This window comes from Colletotrichum abscissum, assembly GCF_030869225.1.
Source record: "Colletotrichum abscissum strain IMI 504890 chromosome Unknown Scaffold_33.1, whole genome shotgun sequence".
In the NCBI taxonomy this organism is placed as follows: domain Eukaryota; kingdom Fungi; phylum Ascomycota; class Sordariomycetes; order Glomerellales; family Glomerellaceae; genus Colletotrichum; species Colletotrichum abscissum.
This window is the reverse complement of record NW_026850243.1, coordinates 50,459-67,045: the sequence shown is the minus strand read 5'-3', so window position 1 is coordinate 67,045 and position 16,587 is coordinate 50,459. Positions and strand designations below refer to the sequence as shown.

The 16,587-nt window shown below is 53.3% G+C and overlaps 6 protein-coding genes across 6 annotated transcripts; 1 reads left to right on the top strand and 5 right to left on the bottom strand.

Annotated features, from left to right (window-relative positions):
- Positions 1 to 1,066: 1,066 nt before the first annotated feature.
- On the bottom strand, positions 1,067 to 3,014 carry CABS01_11738 (uncharacterized protein; the record flags this gene model as incomplete). Its single annotated transcript, XM_060545092.1, has 4 exons — positions 1,067 to 1,562; positions 1,739 to 2,025; positions 2,618 to 2,658; positions 2,711 to 3,014. The coding sequence occupies 4 exons, from the start codon at positions 3,012 to 3,014 to the stop codon at positions 1,067 to 1,069; spliced, it is 1,128 nt and encodes a 375-aa protein (XP_060397209.1).
- An 815-nt stretch (positions 3,015 to 3,829) lies between these two features.
- On the bottom strand, positions 3,830 to 4,168 carry CABS01_11737 (uncharacterized protein; the record flags this gene model as incomplete). The annotated part of the gene is made up of 2 exons (XM_060545091.1): positions 3,830 to 4,024; positions 4,160 to 4,168. 2 exons carry the CDS (start codon positions 4,166 to 4,168, stop codon positions 3,830 to 3,832), a joined length of 204 nt encoding a protein of 67 aa, XP_060397208.1.
- A 1,089-nt stretch (positions 4,169 to 5,257) lies between these two features.
- CABS01_11736 (sey1) lies at positions 5,258 to 8,070 on the bottom strand (the record flags this gene model as incomplete). The annotated part of the gene is made up of 7 exons (XM_060545090.1): positions 5,258 to 5,268; positions 5,401 to 5,537; positions 5,727 to 5,817; positions 6,071 to 6,282; positions 6,895 to 7,075; positions 7,598 to 7,730; positions 7,903 to 8,070. The coding sequence occupies 7 exons, from the start codon at positions 8,068 to 8,070 to the stop codon at positions 5,258 to 5,260; spliced, it is 933 nt and encodes a 310-aa protein (XP_060397207.1).
- A 509-nt stretch (positions 8,071 to 8,579) lies between these two features.
- CABS01_11735 (uncharacterized protein) lies at positions 8,580 to 12,367 on the top strand (the record flags this gene model as incomplete). The annotated part of the gene is made up of 12 exons (XM_060545089.1): positions 8,580 to 8,652; positions 8,788 to 9,006; positions 9,166 to 9,286; positions 9,362 to 9,414; positions 9,604 to 9,742; positions 9,807 to 9,868; positions 10,006 to 10,152; positions 10,427 to 10,716; positions 10,988 to 11,217; positions 11,290 to 11,424; positions 11,601 to 12,104; positions 12,181 to 12,367. The coding sequence occupies 12 exons, from the start codon at positions 8,580 to 8,582 to the stop codon at positions 12,365 to 12,367; spliced, it is 2,160 nt and encodes a 719-aa protein (XP_060397206.1).
- A 254-nt stretch (positions 12,368 to 12,621) lies between these two features.
- On the bottom strand, positions 12,622 to 13,621 carry CABS01_11734 (uncharacterized protein; the record flags this gene model as incomplete). Its single annotated transcript, XM_060545088.1, has 4 exons — positions 12,622 to 12,955; positions 13,046 to 13,266; positions 13,387 to 13,476; positions 13,538 to 13,621. The coding sequence occupies 4 exons, from the start codon at positions 13,619 to 13,621 to the stop codon at positions 12,622 to 12,624; spliced, it is 729 nt and encodes a 242-aa protein (XP_060397205.1).
- Positions 13,622 to 13,671: 50 nt separating this feature from the next.
- On the bottom strand, positions 13,672 to 14,371 carry CABS01_11733 (uncharacterized protein; the record flags this gene model as incomplete). The annotated part of the gene is made up of 3 exons (XM_060545087.1): positions 13,672 to 13,728; positions 13,922 to 14,051; positions 14,298 to 14,371. The coding sequence occupies 3 exons, from the start codon at positions 14,369 to 14,371 to the stop codon at positions 13,672 to 13,674; spliced, it is 261 nt and encodes an 86-aa protein (XP_060397204.1).
- Positions 14,372 to 16,587: the final 2,216 nt, after the last annotated feature.

Sequence of the window (16,587 nt, the reverse complement as noted above, 5' to 3'; positions counted from 1 at the left end):
ATAAAAGTGGCTAAAAGAGGTGCCGTCGAACTGGATGGAGATGAAATTGACTGGAGAAAGTCAGTGGGAGTGGAGGTGCCCGACAACACGAAATTGCCGTACTGACGGAAGTTCTGGCACTTTCCCGTTTGACGAGCCGCTCGATGGACTTGCCGTACCGTACTCATCGTTGCGTGCGTCGAGGAGCTATGCCCCGCAAACGATGCCGTTGTGTCCGTTGACGAACAGAAGCTTTCCGGCCGTAAGTAGAGCGTCTCTTCGTACAAATACAGGACCGTTTCGGCGTGGTAAGTTCGTGATCGCGTAGGACAGAAAGGAAGTCTATCGTTGAGCGGGATGCGAAATGAAGGGTACGGGGTACTCAAATGGGGAAAAGTCGAGGGTCAGAGCTGACAGTAAGCACGCAGCAAGCGGAAGATACCGGCAGTGAGGAGGGTCATTGTTCAGTTCGTATGGATATTCTCAAAGAGATCTGGTAGAAGTTGGGTATCTGGGCAACATTTGGATCTCGGCGGTTGTGCATCAGGGCAAAAGCCATCTGCTAAGAGCCCTGGCGGAAGGAATGAGGGTAAACATTCTGGGACGCCCTGTCTCAACGGCCAGCGGTTTGGTAGTGGAGATCTTGTCGGCGGAGCTGTCTCCGCAAGTAACTATGGGAGAAAGGAGCTTGCTGAAGTGACCTTTCGGAGGAAAGCCTACTGGGGAGGCTGAGGAGTTTGTGAAGTGATCCTTCCGTAGTGGATTTTCGGGGGAAGGAAGTCGCATGGCGTATTGAACTGCCGTCTTCTCAGCGGGCTGAGGAGTTGTTGGAGGAAGCTTTCCCGGTGGCCAGCGATCTGGCTGAAGTAATCTCACGTGATGTAACGCGCTCGTGAAGCTTTAATCTGTGTTCCGCAGTCGAGTATTGATTATTAACACAGAGTCCGTCGTCATCCTACCAGTCAGCCTCAACGACCTAGACAGTAGGTGAAAGAGCTCTAGCTCTTCTGTTGAGTGTGCTCTGGCTAACCTATAACAGAATCAACCACTATTCCATACGTACAAGGACGCATGATTCGGGGCTATTTCAACAATCGGAAAACCAGAAGCTGCTTTCATGGTCCATGCTCGACACCATGGCTGGGAAGGGGTTTTTTCGATAGGAAGGCGGCTCGCGGGCTTTCAAGCGATTTAGCTGATGTCTGACGTCTGATGTCTGATACCTGCAGCTGAATATCCCATCATCAACCAGGTCACCGTCATCTTCCACAGCTTCGGGGACGAGTGAAGGGGAGAGAGCAACAACTACGTCGTCAACTACAACGTCGTCACCAACCGCATCTTCGTCGATTCCGATCGTGAAGACGCTGGTGACATGGTCGAGGAGACCTCCCGTCTCGAGTCGCATAAGGTGTACGAGACCAAGTTTGGGCTGAGAGTCTTGAGACTGCCTGGAGCACTTGGTTTTGTGGACGTCCAGCGACGCCCGAGTTGCGCCCAGTTGCAGCTCTCGTATGGTGATGATTCCGCTTTTCCCTTTGATCGTCGCCACATATGCCTCAGTATAGCTCGCTCCAACAGTGCTTGGACAAAGCCAAGCTCAGCCTACACTCGTGGCATGGTCTGTCCACCTTTAGCGCCCGCCCTCATCTTAGATCCAGTGTAAGGAGCAGACCCTCGACCAGGTCACACAAAAGACGCCAACTGACATCCTTCTATCGGCCCATCTACTCCGTCAGCATGTTATTAGTCTCTTTACCGAGAGTATTCGGGTAGGATAGGAATCGGCGGCGGCCGGCCTGATCGAGAGAGTCTTGGGGTAGCCATTGCCACGCTTGTTGTCGCAATATAATCCCGCCTGAAGAATCCGTCAACGAAGCCTGTCTGTATTTGACTGCTGACTACCTCGGCGTTCACCAAGAACTCGTCAGTCAACCGAAGGCCCATGAAAGAGCACTGCGGTGGGCTCCTGTACGTCAAGACCTTCGTATAGAATATATCGCAGAGCTTGATGCTGAACTCCAAGTCGTTGTCGTAATCCGTGACCTGTACGTTCATCAAGAGCGAGATGACAACAGTTACGTAGCATCACGAGCTCTTGACCTCGAGTATCATTAATACTTCGTTTGGCTTTGGGGGGGTTTGTTCCTTTCTTAGCCACGACCGGGTGCTTGTATCAGGCTCTGAGCTGGCACGCGGTTAGCTGGTAACATTTGACGGTGGATGGTATTAACTTCCCTCGCTTCTTAGAGTTGACACCCGTGTCTATCATCCTCGGGTCCTTGTTCAAGATCTTCATTGGGACGTCCTTTATGGCGACGTTCTCGCAGCTCTCCTACAGGCGTCATTAACCTTCGTGATGATGCCGGAGAATAGTCTGGCCTTGCTGACCTTCTGGTTCCCTGGAACTTCCCAAGACCGATTGCGTACCTCATGTGCGGGATGTCATTTGAGGAAGTGAGGGCTTTTTGTGACTTAGGCCCCCTCGTTAGGAAGCGAGCACTTGGTAGTGATAATGACATTGACGACGACGACAGTTGCGGGCCTGCTAATGCATTTGTGATTGATCTTGACGAGCTGCTCCACCATTTGCTTGGGTTCGTTAGCGCTCGACCCGATGTTCGTGCCCAGGACGTACTAAATGGGCCTGACGGTCTCCACGCTTCAGCTCGTTGCAGGCTGCTTCATGGGCATTGCCAAGGTCATGTTCTAGACCTTGACCTAAAATAACTTCGCCAAGCTCGTAACAGCGTCTTCTCCTCAGCCCCCAGGGTTTCGGTAGTCCCGTTCGCCTCCGACGTCGCATCCGCAAACTTGTCCGAGTGATTATCGCTTTCGTAGTCATCGTTATAATCGCCGCTGCTTTCGTCTTTGCGATTCTCGTCTTTGCGGCTCTCGTCTTTGCGGCTCTCATCTTTGCGGCTTACGTCGTCGCCACCGTCCCCGTGATCATGGCCATGTTCGTCCTCGCCCTCCTTATATCCTCCCTTGTCCTCTCCCTCTTCGTCATCGCCATCTTCAACAGGCTTCTCCATCTTCCGCTTTCCTGGGACCGGGTCCGGGCGCCTACCCGTCTACCCCAAGCTCATGGCGTCCTGTATCTCGTCCGTCCTCGTTACTAGCTGCGGAGGCGTCCTGGTCAGCCTTCTTGACGTTGATTATCCTGGCATTCGTCTGCCTGGGGGTGTTGTAGATTCTTTCTAAACGAGCTCTTCTTGACCACCTCATAGCATAGTAATCTCTGGTTTTGGAGTTGATGGTGAACTCGGGCGTCAAGCTCTCAACGACGGTCTATACGATCCTGTGATCGTGTGTGTGTGTTCATTCGAAGACCTTCAAGTCAATGGCGGGCGAATTGGCTTTCTTCATGTCCGAAGCATATATTGGGGCCGTAATCTTTGTAGCTATCAGCATATACGTTAGCAGGGTAACCGTATGATTGGCATGAAACGTCAATAAAGTGGTGTGCATTGCTGCGTATGGAGGTTGAAGGGTCGTTGGTGTGGCCCCGACCGCCTTCCCGACCCACCCTACCCGCCGACTGCCCAGAATCCAACAGCACCTGGTCTTCAACGGCCCGAGATACCTCGCGTATTCTCTGTACCCTAACGGTGTTTTCGAGAGGCTGGATGGCATGGCCTTGAACGCCGTCGCTCGTCTTCACGTCCATGCCGCACTTCACACCATCGCTCACGTCGCGGCCTTGCACTGGAACTTAGCCGACATCCAGTCGTGTGCCCAACCCCCGGTGATATTTTTCGCGGCCTTCTTGAAGAAGCGCGTATGTCGTGTTGGCCTTGTAGACCGTCATAGCCGCGGACAGGAACTGGACAAGGGAGGTGTTGGTGATCTAGCCCATGTACACGAGCATCTTCTCTGACATTTCCCTGTCCACGTGGTAGACCACGAGCCTCCTGTCGATGGTGTTGACGATGAAAGGCTTATCGTTGACCGGAGTTGGTTGCTGACGATGCGAGTCGCAGGAACCCCGTTTCTCCGGTCGTCCAGGGTCACCGGCGTCCCGGACGTCCACCTCTTGATGTTGCTGTGAGAGAGAACATCGCTGATGACGTACTTGTCGCAGACCAGGAACCTCTTCTAGACATGTTGTTCACTACCTACAAGTCCGACAGCACGGTCTTGGCTGTTAGTAGACGTAAGACACAGGGCAGAAGCTCACAGAGGCCATTTGCTGTTAGGTTCAAAAGGATGAATTACTGAAATCTGCCCATCCCTAGACGTATAACCCCTGCGCTGACGTTTGTGCTGGAACAATGGGTATATATTTCAAGGCGAAGGGAAGGAAGGGTTCTCTGGTGCCAAAGGAAAGAGACGCGTCTCTCGACTCGTCAAAGAGAAGTTTCTTCCCTGTATGTCATTAATCCCAATTTCCAAGTCTTGCAGATGCAGCGGCAATTTTCCACATAAGACGTGTCCCTCTTCACAGAAATTGTTCCCCTACACCTTATTATCCTCCTCATATTTCCTATACTCCCTTCTCCAAATATCCTTAACAACATCCGCAAGGCTCATCGCCGGGATATGCCGGCTGATGTTCCTGGAGTTGTCGACTCCCAGTGGCGGCGCAGCGGCCGATTCGACCTTCAACTAGACTCCAATTGACCCTCCAACCTACGGCTGGAAGCTCATTTTCACACACCACACAAAATCAATCAAGAGCCAGCAATTGACCCTTCACCACCCACAGAACCCGGAGTTCGAACCGACTACCCTGTGACAGGGATATCAACAGTTTGCCATGTCATCTGTGTGCTCGATGCAAGCGAGGCTGTGAACGTCGTCGGATCGGGCATAGCCCTAAGAGCTCAGAGACTCGGCCTTGATGCCTGTCTTGGCTCTCGTCGTCCGTGTCGATGAATGAAGTATTTGTTTTCGGACAGAGGCAGATGATCTGATCGTTTTGGGCATCGGGAGATAAGATCAAAGTTGTTTGAGGCTCGTGGCTCTCACGCCATTCAGATCGAAAGACTGCTGAGAGGCAGGATCATTGACGGGCCCGGACCGCTAGATCGACGTGTCAGTACAGGAATGCAAACGTATCCACCATATTGGTCTTGCCTTCATGGACGTATCTGCCAAAAAATATCACTACCGCAACAGCGCCCTCCTCGGCGTTCGCCAAGGACCTTCCTACTCTTCACATGAAGTTGGGCTTCTGGTCGTCCCCGACGGGCAACAGAATCTTATCAATGACCTTCTTATCCATGTGACCGTGCACATGAGTGGGGGTCTCGGATAACGAAGAAGAGCAGCGACCTCAGGCTCGACCTGTATGTTGTGTTAGCGAGCGATAGGGTTGGCCCAGACGCAAGGGCGACTTACTGCTTGCAGACGAAGTGTACGTCCACCTCGACCGGCGTGATGGCGAGGGACGACATAATGATGAGACTCATCACGAACAGTTGCCGGTCTTGGTCTTGGAGATGGAGGACCAGATCTTGGTCAGGTCCTGGACCAGGGTGTTGCGCAGGTTCGCAAGGGGCGTCGTGCCAAGGTGGTCTCGGATCACGAGAAAGAGCAGTGATCTTAGGCTCGACCTGTGTGACGTGTTAGCGAGCGGTGAAATTTCCCTCATGCAAGGACGACTCACCGCTTGTCCCTGATGAAGAGCTGGACCTCGAAGGGCTCCGAAAATATCGGTCAACGAAGAAGAATAGCAATCTTAGGCTCGACCTGTATCGCGTATCAGCGAGCGGCGGGGCTTGCTAAGTGTAAGGGCAACTTACTCCTTGTCTTTGAGGAAGAGCTGCATGTTTTTGACCTCGAAAACGGTCTTGAACAGACCCATGTTGGCACCGTTGTACAGGCCAATCAGGTCTTCCACAGGTCAAAGGTTGACAATCAGGACCCCACTGAGTGCCCGGGCAAAGAGGACTCCATTCCTCTCGAAATCCTGGTCCTCGCCACAGTCACGGCCCCTGGGTGGAAGGAAGGGAAGCTGCGGTTTTGGTGGTTCGACTCATGCAGCTGAGCACTCAAAGTAGCTGGTGTTGGATAGCAGTGTCGGCTTCCACGAGATCTGAACGATGTATAGGTAGACGAAGACAAAGGACAAGGTCAGCGTTGCGACGTATGTGCTTGGAGCGATTGTAATGCTCAGCAGGGAAATATTGTTGTTGACGGTGACCAGCGACGGCATGGAAAGCATAAGGGTCAGAATAGGTTGGGCGCGCGACCCTCTCGTAGGTCCCGTAACTGCGACGGTCTAACGTAGTGCTGTCCATGCTGTCGCTGGTCTCCGTCAACAACAACGTTTCCCTGTGAGCCGTCTGGTTGATGTGTCTGTGTGTGTAGGGTTGAGGTTGAAGTTGAGGTTCTGTCGTAGAAGGTGGTGGAAGAAAGGGCAGCTCATGAGGTGTAGCTGTGGTTGGAGCTCTTGCTGATTTTCTCCACATGACAGTACCAATGACTTCCGGCCTCTAGGTAGGTACGCAGTTGATGGGAAGGCCGACCTGCCAGCCAGCGATGTTCGTATCTTTGCTCCTTCTCGCTGCAGGTGCACCTCCAGGTAAGGTAGGTACCTGCCATTGTCGTGGTTGCGTCATCGGACCTTATCTTGCCTTTTTGCCTTGGTTTTGCTCTTTGGTGGTTGAGACTGCCTTAGAAGGTGCCAGTTACTCATCCTTCCGTAAACGTCCATTCATCCCATTGCCTTCCCCTTCCTTTGCTGCAGCGGGCTTTTGTCTTCTGGAGGCGGTGCTGCATGAGCTTTTACGACCCCGTCTTCCAGTGAACCTGCCAACGACATCGAGCTCGTGCATCAGATGAAGTAGGTACGTCAAGCTGTTCGCCACTGCCAGCAACTTCAAGCACGGCAACCTCGTCAGGTCCTTCTCCTAGTTTGACATTGCAAACGAGTCCCCACCCCACGCAGGGAAGCTGTCCACGACGTACGTGGCGCCGTTCTTATCGGCCCTCACCGAGAGCTGCATCTTGGATGTGTGCTGGGTTATGTACTTCAGTTGTGTATGCAGCATGCTCAGCATGATTCTGCGCATAGCTCTACAAAACTCGCTGCGCGTCAGAACGCGGATCTGAACGCTAGTGCGAGTACCATCCAGGTAGATGGACTGAGCTATAGGACAAGCAGGACGATCCCCGGCGTTATCTTGTAAGTCGTCAGGAACAGGATGGAGACAAGGACATGGGATTTGCAGAGTCCCTAGACTAAGTTGCTAACGAGAAATTTTTGGACTTGAACTGACTGAATCTTAGATGGCTGGATGTCATGTGGTAGGTAGGGTCCAGGATAGCGCGCGGAAAGAACAGGATAGTATTGCACACCATTTTGACCATTCCCACCCCGGCTGAGATTTTGGCGAAAGCTGACGTGGATAATGAGGACCGCGATCGTGTAATCACTAGTCTGTCAAGCCGCGACCATATCCAGCATCCAGCTCTAGACCTCCTTGGTGTGGGCCTACGCCAACTTCTGGGTGTCGTTTTCCGGACTCCGAATCACCGTACCGGAGCGGCGTTTACTTACTCTATGCTCTGTGTCTGCACGTATTTCATACTGACTTGACCATCCCGATCCCAACGAAGTTTATGTCAAATGTGAACGCTGACAATCCCGACCACAGAACCGGGACCTTACCGAGCTTTAAGAACGAGTTATGCTGCTGAGAGCGTGCTCGATCTACGGGACTGTCTCCAGCGGCAAGGTGGTCTACGAAATGATCGAGATGCTGAGCCCGGATGTCATCGCGATCCACAACGGTCGGCTTCGACTTGAAGACCGTTGAACGTCACCGTCGTCGTAGGCTCTAAATACGACGTGAACAAGGACGTGGGGTCGAGTCGAACCTCCATCTATCTGGATAGCATCTCGACCGAGTTGAGGCTCCCCAAGAAGAAAGAAGCTCGGGCCCGACAACATGATGACGAACATGGACGACGAACATGGACGACAACTAACGCCGTGGTCCAGATGATGATGTCAAACGTCAGGGGCTTAGACTTGCACGCCCTTGTAGCCGGGAAGATGAAGGCATGCGACGGGTTGTACAGTCTGGCCAGGATATCGAGGAGCACGTTTCTGGACACCATCACCGGCAACTCCGAGCTCATGGCCTTTTGGCCTTTTGCTATACCGCTCCTGTGCCCAAGGCCATGAACATAACGCTAGACATGGCCCGGCAAACTACTCGCTATATATCCTCAGACGGACTTCGTCTTAAGACAGCCATCGTCCTAAACCATCCATCGTCTTCAGACAGCCGTCGTCTTAAGACAGTCGCCGTCTTTAACTAGCCATCGCCTTGAGACAGCCATCGCCTCCAGACAGTCAGCGTCTTAAGACAGTCATCGTCTTGAGACAGTCAGCGTCTTGAGACAGTCGGCGTCTTCAGAAAGCCATCGTCTTAAGGCAGCCCTCGTCTTAAGCTAGCTATCGTCTTGACCTAGCCATCGTCTTAAGCCAGACATCGTCTTCAGACAGTCGGCGTCTTGAGATAACCTTCGTCTTCAGACAGCCATCGTCTACGGCTACATCATCTTAGAGCTCGGGATACATGTCGATAAGGATGTCTTCAACAGGACGCTAGATGGTCTTGCGTAGAAGCTACTGATACATAAACATGCCGCAGCTCCCACCCGACGTCACGACCAACAACACAATCGACCAAGGAGACCAAGTCTTGATGATGGACGGTACAGGGTACTTGTACATTGTAAAAGGCTGTTCCACGTTATTCGGTGAGGTCTTACATGACTTGACCAAAGGGAGAGCGACGATGAAGGCGGAGGGGAACATGAACAGGAATGCAGGGTACAAAATACTGACAGTGAGCGCTTTCGACGCCGCGGCCAGCAGCTTCGGCGTCAGCAACTCCACAATGTGCGCCATAATTGTTATGGTCACTGCCAGATACTACATGAGGGACATGGTCAAGGTCGCCCGGAAGCTGGGCTTCAACATCATTTACGGCGACATCGATTCGATCCTCGTCCGCGTCGAATGGAGACAGAGCACGGCTGCGAGGATACGGCCCATCTCATCACGCAGTCCGTCGTCAAGGACATAAAGGGGACCATCTTCGCGGAGGTCGGAGCGGGCGTCGAGGCGAACTACAAGCCCACAAGCATATCGGCCAAAAAGAAGTACAAAGACATGAACTGAGACGACATGTGTGACACCGAGGGCTTTCGATGAAGATTGTAAAGAGGGTGCGACTTATGCAGAGTGGTTTCAGTCCTCCACGGGGAGAAATCTGTCGGACGCCAACAAAGAGGCGTATATCCTTTCGGGGATCGTCAGGACAATCATGATGGCCATCCAGGAGGGGTTTGTGGACGCGGACTGAGCCATCTCGGAGACAAGGATCCCGGGCTAGCCGCACCATGTCTACGAAGATAGCAGATGGAAGCAGCAGAAGAGGCAGGCCGGGTTAAGGATATGTCCGTTTGACATGCGTAAGAAATGGGTGAGGTAGAAGATAGTGTCGGAATCGACTTCATTCTCGTGTCCGTGGGCACAGATAACGTCGGGCAGCTGATCTTTGTGTATAATATGCGAACAAAGATATCCGCGAGAACCGAGGGGTTCAGAAGGGCAGATGGGGCCGCAGACGTAGTCGAGACCGGGAAGGCCTGGATCAGCAGGGTCCGAGGTTGAGATCTCCATCATCGTCGTGCTGTGCTGGTGGACGGATACCGACTGGGGTGACACCTGGAACGCCAATACGACTGGCGACATGATATACAACGATGAGATGTGCATGATCGAGCAGCTACCTACGGAGTTCTGCTTGGATAGTCCTTATTCCCAACCTGGAGCTCTTGCTCGTCACCAAGTCCTGTGCGAGCGCGTACTACGATGGCGGAGTCATTGTAGCTGTGGATTCCGTCATCTCCGAGAATGGCAGCAGTGAGTCCCGCCCGGTCAGATGTATGCGACGTCCACTTGGGCTCGATAGTCGGTCACGGCTCAATAGTGGACAGCGTGGGCCTGACCGTCAGCTTGGTTCTGTGCAGGGTGAATACAAGAACATGTCCGCAACCAAGGTGCTAGCGACGCTAGAGAAGTACAAGAGTGTTTCGACCAAGTGGTCCAGTCCGAAGTCAACGTCTTTGGCGGCTCCACTGTCTCCGTCAAGCTATCGCTCAAGGCTATGTGGCTGGGCTGGACCGTTTTCAAAGACAACACCCCATGTTCGTGGCCGGGGTATGCGTCAGGTTCATAACGTTGGGGACGATCTCAGGTGGCGCGGGAGATGCCGTGGGGGTCCAACATGTACCACACCGAGATCGTTGACAGATGGAGGATATAGTGCGAGCCCAACATGCCGATGGTGCACGTCTTTGGGAAGGCAAAGGCCTTGGTGATCTCGTTGTCCAGCGGTGTACTGATCAGGCCCATCAGGCTCTTGGCCGACGGCAAGAAGTTTCACGACTTGCGTTGAACAATGCGACACGATGGAGTGAGACCTGGACAAGTTCTTCCCGACCCACGACGTGAAGCCGGGCCAGGTGGCGTCCCCAATCGCGCTGCTGATCCCATTCTGCAGGTTCTCCGTGGAGCCCAAAAACCAGCTTGGACATGGGGATGATGAAGCACGCCCCTGCCCCTTGCCAACCAAGGGCGACAATACCATGTTGACGAACAGCCACGGTCGGCCCATGGAAATGACATGGCTGCCGGGAAACATGGCTCATCACGAGTCCAAGGGGTCTAAAGTTGTTATCCTGGAGGTGGATGCGGCAGTGACGTTTAACGTCGTGCAGCAGAAAAGTCGAGGACGAATGCATGATCTCCGATGAGTGTCGCTACGTCGGAGCAGGTCTCGTGGTATGGCGTAGTCGACTGCCTCTACCCGACTCCTGGCGTCTGTTCAGTGGGATCATGGTATTGACTAGGAAGAGTGGTGGAGGCCTAAGATGCCGAGTTGGTCCTGAGGACGTACGGAAACGGGCTCGGGGGTGATGAACGCGGTTGTGTGTGTGTGTGTGTGTGTGGAAGAAGAACTGTTGGTATACAAGTCAGCAGGGTAATTGTGGTGTTGAACTTCGTGACGGGGACGTGGAAGGAGGAGGTTGGTGGGCAGAGCCCAAGAATCCTCCGCTAGGTGTATGGAAGTGGAGCGAAGGGCCGTTTGCTTCTGCCATCAATTCCAACAAGAACCTCGAGATTAGGGACAAGTTGGCGAACTGGTATGGGCTTACGTTCACGGTTGGCTCAACGCTTCTGACGTCGCAGATGCCGCACCTCGAGGACCCGTTATGAGGGACGAATTTCGGCCAAATATCTTTGTCTTTACCAATAAGTTAATGCGGGAGACTGGGGAACAGATCAGGGGGGTTGAACGCGAACCTAAACCCATTCAATGGGATCATCAACTTCAAGATGGGGACCAGGAACGAGGATGCCCGGACCACGCTGACGCACGAAGACGAACCCGACTATAACGCTGAGTTACCGTCCGCGTATGTGTCCTGAAAGAAAGAAGATCAAGATTGCCGAGCGGCTACAGCGACGTGAGGAATGGAGTGCGACCGCGGTATAGCGAAGGGGATGACCTTGAGGTAAAAACCACTAAGTCACCGGCTTCGTGCCCAGCATCCCGTCCTCGATGTCGTTGTGGGAAAGGTCGGCTACGTAGACGGGGGAACGTTCTTCGACAGCAGGGTATTGATCTCCTGTCAGCAGTACAACATGTTGAAAAGGCAACGCGCAACCTGCCCGAGATGAGGCACTCCATCACGCCTTCTGACACCAAGAAGTCTTGGAACGTGCCGTTAAAGATCATGATGTTGCCGAACGGCCTCATGATGGCCTTGACCTGCTTCAATAGACTGGTTTCCGCGTCGCAGTTCAAGATTCTGAGCCTCGTCTTCTGTGCAAGCAGCCTTGAGGTGTTGACATTCAAGTCGACGACCATGTACGAGCGGTTCCTCGGATCCAGGTTCTTGAGCTCCTGGAACTTTAGGATTCCCACACAGACAATGGATGACCTTCCTGCCCGAGGCCCCCTGGCTCTTTGCGCAGTTGCTGCTTATCTTCCTCATCTCGATCGATGTGCTCACGACGTTGTACAGGATAGTGGATACGTTCTTGTTGCTGACCGCAGCCAGGATGTAGCGCCTGATCATCTCCGGGGTATTGGGTCTGTGATTGACGAGCCTTGGGACAGGGTTGCACAAGGTGACGCTGTTCCCGAACTCGTGCTTCGACATGGTCAGCTTGATAACAACGCCCTTCATTGTCGACTTACCGGCCTTTGCGTACGAAACCTGGATCACCGGGTCGATGGTCCTCAACAACCCAGACTTGGAGACCATGTCCAGTGTGGGCAACTTCATCCCCCAATGTCTGGTTCTTGCTGATGCACACGTGGCCCTCGTGCGCCAGGTTCTGCTGGTTCTTTAGCTTTGACCCGTCGTCAAAGTTATCCCGCAACGTCCTAACGATCATTAGCGAACCTCGAAAAAGTGGTAATTCTCAAGGTGACATGCCCCCCCCCCCCTGCTTGACAATCACCTTTTCGTCCATCGACAGGGTGTCAAGGCAGGCCAGTTTCTCGCTCAACATCATCTACGCAACCAAAGTATTGGGCTAGTCGGTGATCTGGTCCATCATCATCAGCTCGATCAGGAGGTAGCTGTTTAGGAAGAAGAGTCACCTTATGCGGATAGGTTCGTGTCCGGGAAGCAGGCCACGCAGCCACACAGCCGCAAAGGAGAGATGTTGAGGAACGCCTGGGATAGCATGAAGTGAGTGGTAGTTCGGGGAGGTGATGTCGAGGGGCTTCGCGGAGAGAGTGCTCCAGGAAGAGCGTCAAGGTCAGGACGAGAGGCATCAGCGAGAACGTGGTCAAAAGCGAGAACATCGTCAGGAACGAGGTTACGACCTGCGAATTTATACCTGGATTGATCGCGGTCGTCTCGCACGAGTACACGTTTGTTGGCGACGTCTTGAAGAACCGACGCATGGCCAACGTCTCTCGGAAAGCTGCGGCTATACCATCGTGTCAGTGGAGGTTACGATCAATTCGAGGGTGCACGCAGAGCCCGACCCGCCCTCGTTCTGATGCAAGGTAGAACTCACGGACACGGCAACATTCCTAGGTCCGTCACACGGACCACGATGTCAACGACGTGACGAGCCTCCAGTCGTTCAGGGGCATCTTCATGCACAAGGTCGACGGCATGAAGGTCCATGTTCGAGTTGTGCTTGGCCTTGGCCCTGGAGAAGCTCTCACAAGGGTCGCAGCTGCTCTTGTCGTTGTCGGAGACGTCTTTCTCGTTGTAGCTGCAGACGTCGCTGTCCTGTCCAACTCTTGATTGTGGAAGGCCTTCCCGTCGTTGTTCCGTATAGCCGTGTTGCCCGAGCCGTCCTATCCGAAACGCAGTCGTACAAATCCTCAATCGTCCCCCAGATCAGCGTACCGGAGGGATCTCCTCCAAGATGACAGTCAAGCTGGGATCGTGGCCTCTGACGCTCGGCTTGGTCTTGACGTCCTCGCAGCTCTCTTGATACTTCTCGAGAGAGATACCTTGCGAGTTCTCTTCGATAACGGCAGTTCATGGACCTAGATACGTTGAGCTTGAGCTTGGTTCTGTAGTCCCCGACGGTCGCCTTCTTGATAGGGCTCTCCCCATTCGCGGGGCAGAACTCGATCATATTCACACTTGGCGAAGTGGTTCAACTAGATGTCGTCCGTGTGGTAGTCATTAGTCAAAGGTTTTGATGATGGCGCTCGTCTGTGCTTTGTTGCGGACATCTGCGTGCTGTGTCTCTCGTCAGTCTAGTCCAGCTAGAACGATGGAGCACACGGGTACTTGCAACAATCCGTAGGATGACGCGGTCCACATCTTGAACACACGAAGTAGCCGACATCTGCGGGTCCTGACACCTGCGGCTCACCTGAATGCATCAAGCTTCCATGACGCGAATAGTGAATAGGTCGCGTCTGGAGCATACAGTGAAGCTGGGAGGCGGAGCATAACCACGGAGGATCGTGCTGAACGAGACGCCGGGGCTGCTACTATGCAAGTGCGAGTCGGTCGAGGCATTGATGGCGTTGACCGTAGAGATGATGAAGAAAGCGGGGCTACACAATGAGGTTTGAAAGAGCCATCGTCAACAAGCCCATGGAGTTGACCGTGGTGGTCTGCAACGCGCGTGTTAGTCTCAGAGACGCGCTTTGGCGAGGCGGTGGAAGAGGAACGTGCTGAAGACAATTCCGGACCAAATACTCCGTGGAGAGAGGAACAGCGCGCAATCACGTGCTTTCGCGGTTGCCGGTGAAGAAGTCCCTTCCCATGAACAGTAAGGTAGGTACCCGACCATTTCTCACTTTCCTTTCCCGCTGGTCGCACTGGGAACCATCCTGCTCTGCCCTGCAGGTGCAAAGTGGGTTCCTCTAGCCATTGGTGTGGCTCTGTAGTACGTACCTCCTTTTTTGTGGGGGCAGGCGCGCCGGGTGGACGCCGGATGAACCTCCTGCCCCGAGCGGGAGATTGGGAGATTTTGCAAAAAACACCCAAATTATTGGGAGATTTTGGATTGTGGCTGTGTGTGGCGGCAGCCACCCAGACCACCTCTTCCTGCTGCCAACCAATTAGCGTCACCACTGTTGCTGGATCGGGCAGCTGGGGCACTGCTCACTTCCAATGCCTTTGGGTCAGGTCCACTTCCCCAAACGACTCCACGATGCGTGAGGCCATTGCGTTATGACAAAGACTACTGTGCACGCCCTGTTAGCCTTTGGTAACATTCCAAGTTCATGATCGACAATGATCCTCTCCTCTTTTTACCTTGTCATTGTAGGAATCGAAATATGAGATGTCTGAAATTCTGTCTAAACACTGCTTACTTTTGGTCATGATTCCGCGACTTTCGATTCTACCCGCAGCCGCGTGAGCCAGCCTCATGGTCACGTGCCAGATATTAGGTGGAACGAGACCTCGACGCAGGACCCCGACAGCCGACATCAGGTAAAAGGCCAACTTCTTTGCGGACAGTAGACCGGCGCTCGGAATTATCTTAATAGATGATATGACCTTTGACCGGGAGATGCAGATAGATGATATGGAGGGCTTGTTGACAAGACTCCCATGCCGAGTATGCAATGTCGCCACGCCCCTGATTTGTAAACGACTGTGACTGACGAGAGGAGGAGGAGAACGATGACGGAGACGCGGTTACAGAAGCGTCACCACAGAGGCCGACAAGTATCTATGGGCAGGGGCAGGTACATTTTGGTGGATGGCTGAGCGCCCCAGGACCGCGTCCGCCCAGGTCAAGTTCAACGTCGAGCCCAGGGGCCTGATTTTATGGCGGCTACGGCTCCGGCGTCACCACGACAGCAGAAACTGCACGCAACATTGCCCGTACGGCGTCAAGATTGATACTACGGCCACTAATGCCTACTAAACGTACCTCAACTTTACGTTTGGGAAATATTCCGAGAAGTCCTACGGGGGAATGTACCCCGTGATAAAGATGCCAGATGGTTTAATGTGCGGATTTTTGGATAGTGAGTCATACGTCGCGTCCTAAAGCTATATTCTCTACGAAACGATGTCAGAATACGAGAACGAGCATCTTTATGCTATCTCCCTAGGGACTTTGTATCAGGTTGTTATCATCCTCCTCAGGGACCTCATACTGCTATATTCTCCGTCTTCATGGTCGACTTGATGATGTGCACTAAGGCTAGGTACTAGGCGGGAATCTCCTTGGGCGATACCCGGAACTACATGCCCCCTCGTTCCCGTATAACGTCAAATGCGTGGTCCTCGCCCTGGAAATGCCTACCTTGATCTTGAACCGAGTCTTAGGCCTAGGTTGAGACGGACTCGTGCGTCGGGACGTCCATCTCCGACTTAAGTATCCTCCCATATGTCGACGAGGGCAATGGCCGTCGCCAGCCGAGTCACGAGCAGCACCAACCGCCCCTGTCGGATTGGAAGTCCAATTCGACCGCGGCATACAGCCGACTGCGCAGGGGCCAATTGGGGGCCCTATTTACGATTATCGTAGCCAGCCCAACCTACGGTTGGAACCTCCTTTTTACACCTACTACGCAGATATTCATATAGTTCAATTGATCTCTTCGTCAACTACGGTTCGAACCAACTACCCTGTAATAGGGATACCAACAGCCCCACCACTCATGGTTTGCGCGTCTGTGTGTCGCATCCTCAACACGTTGATAACTTTGTTGCCGCACCCCATGGATGACATGGAACACAATTGTACCTGCATACGCAACAGGACATGGAGGCGGTTTTCGAACTGTTATTCAAGTAATCTCGAGGCTATGAGGACGATTACTGTTGCTATACACGTCAGCAGGGCAAGTCTTTCGGCCGGTACGAAGTCCAACAGTGGATTTCGACTGCGCACATGGTATAGAAGAAAGGCGTTGGTGGACAGAGCCACGATTCTTCCGTTGGGCATAAGTAGAGGGATGGAAGAGCCGTTTGCACCGGCCGGGCCACTTGATGAATTCATTTTTCTGCCGTCAAACTCCAACAACCACAGTACCGTGGGGTGAGGTTCACGAGACTTGACAGGCATTGTATAACTAGAGATTGAAGGCGAGAAGCTCCGCCGCAGCTCTAGGCCAGGCATGCAAATGG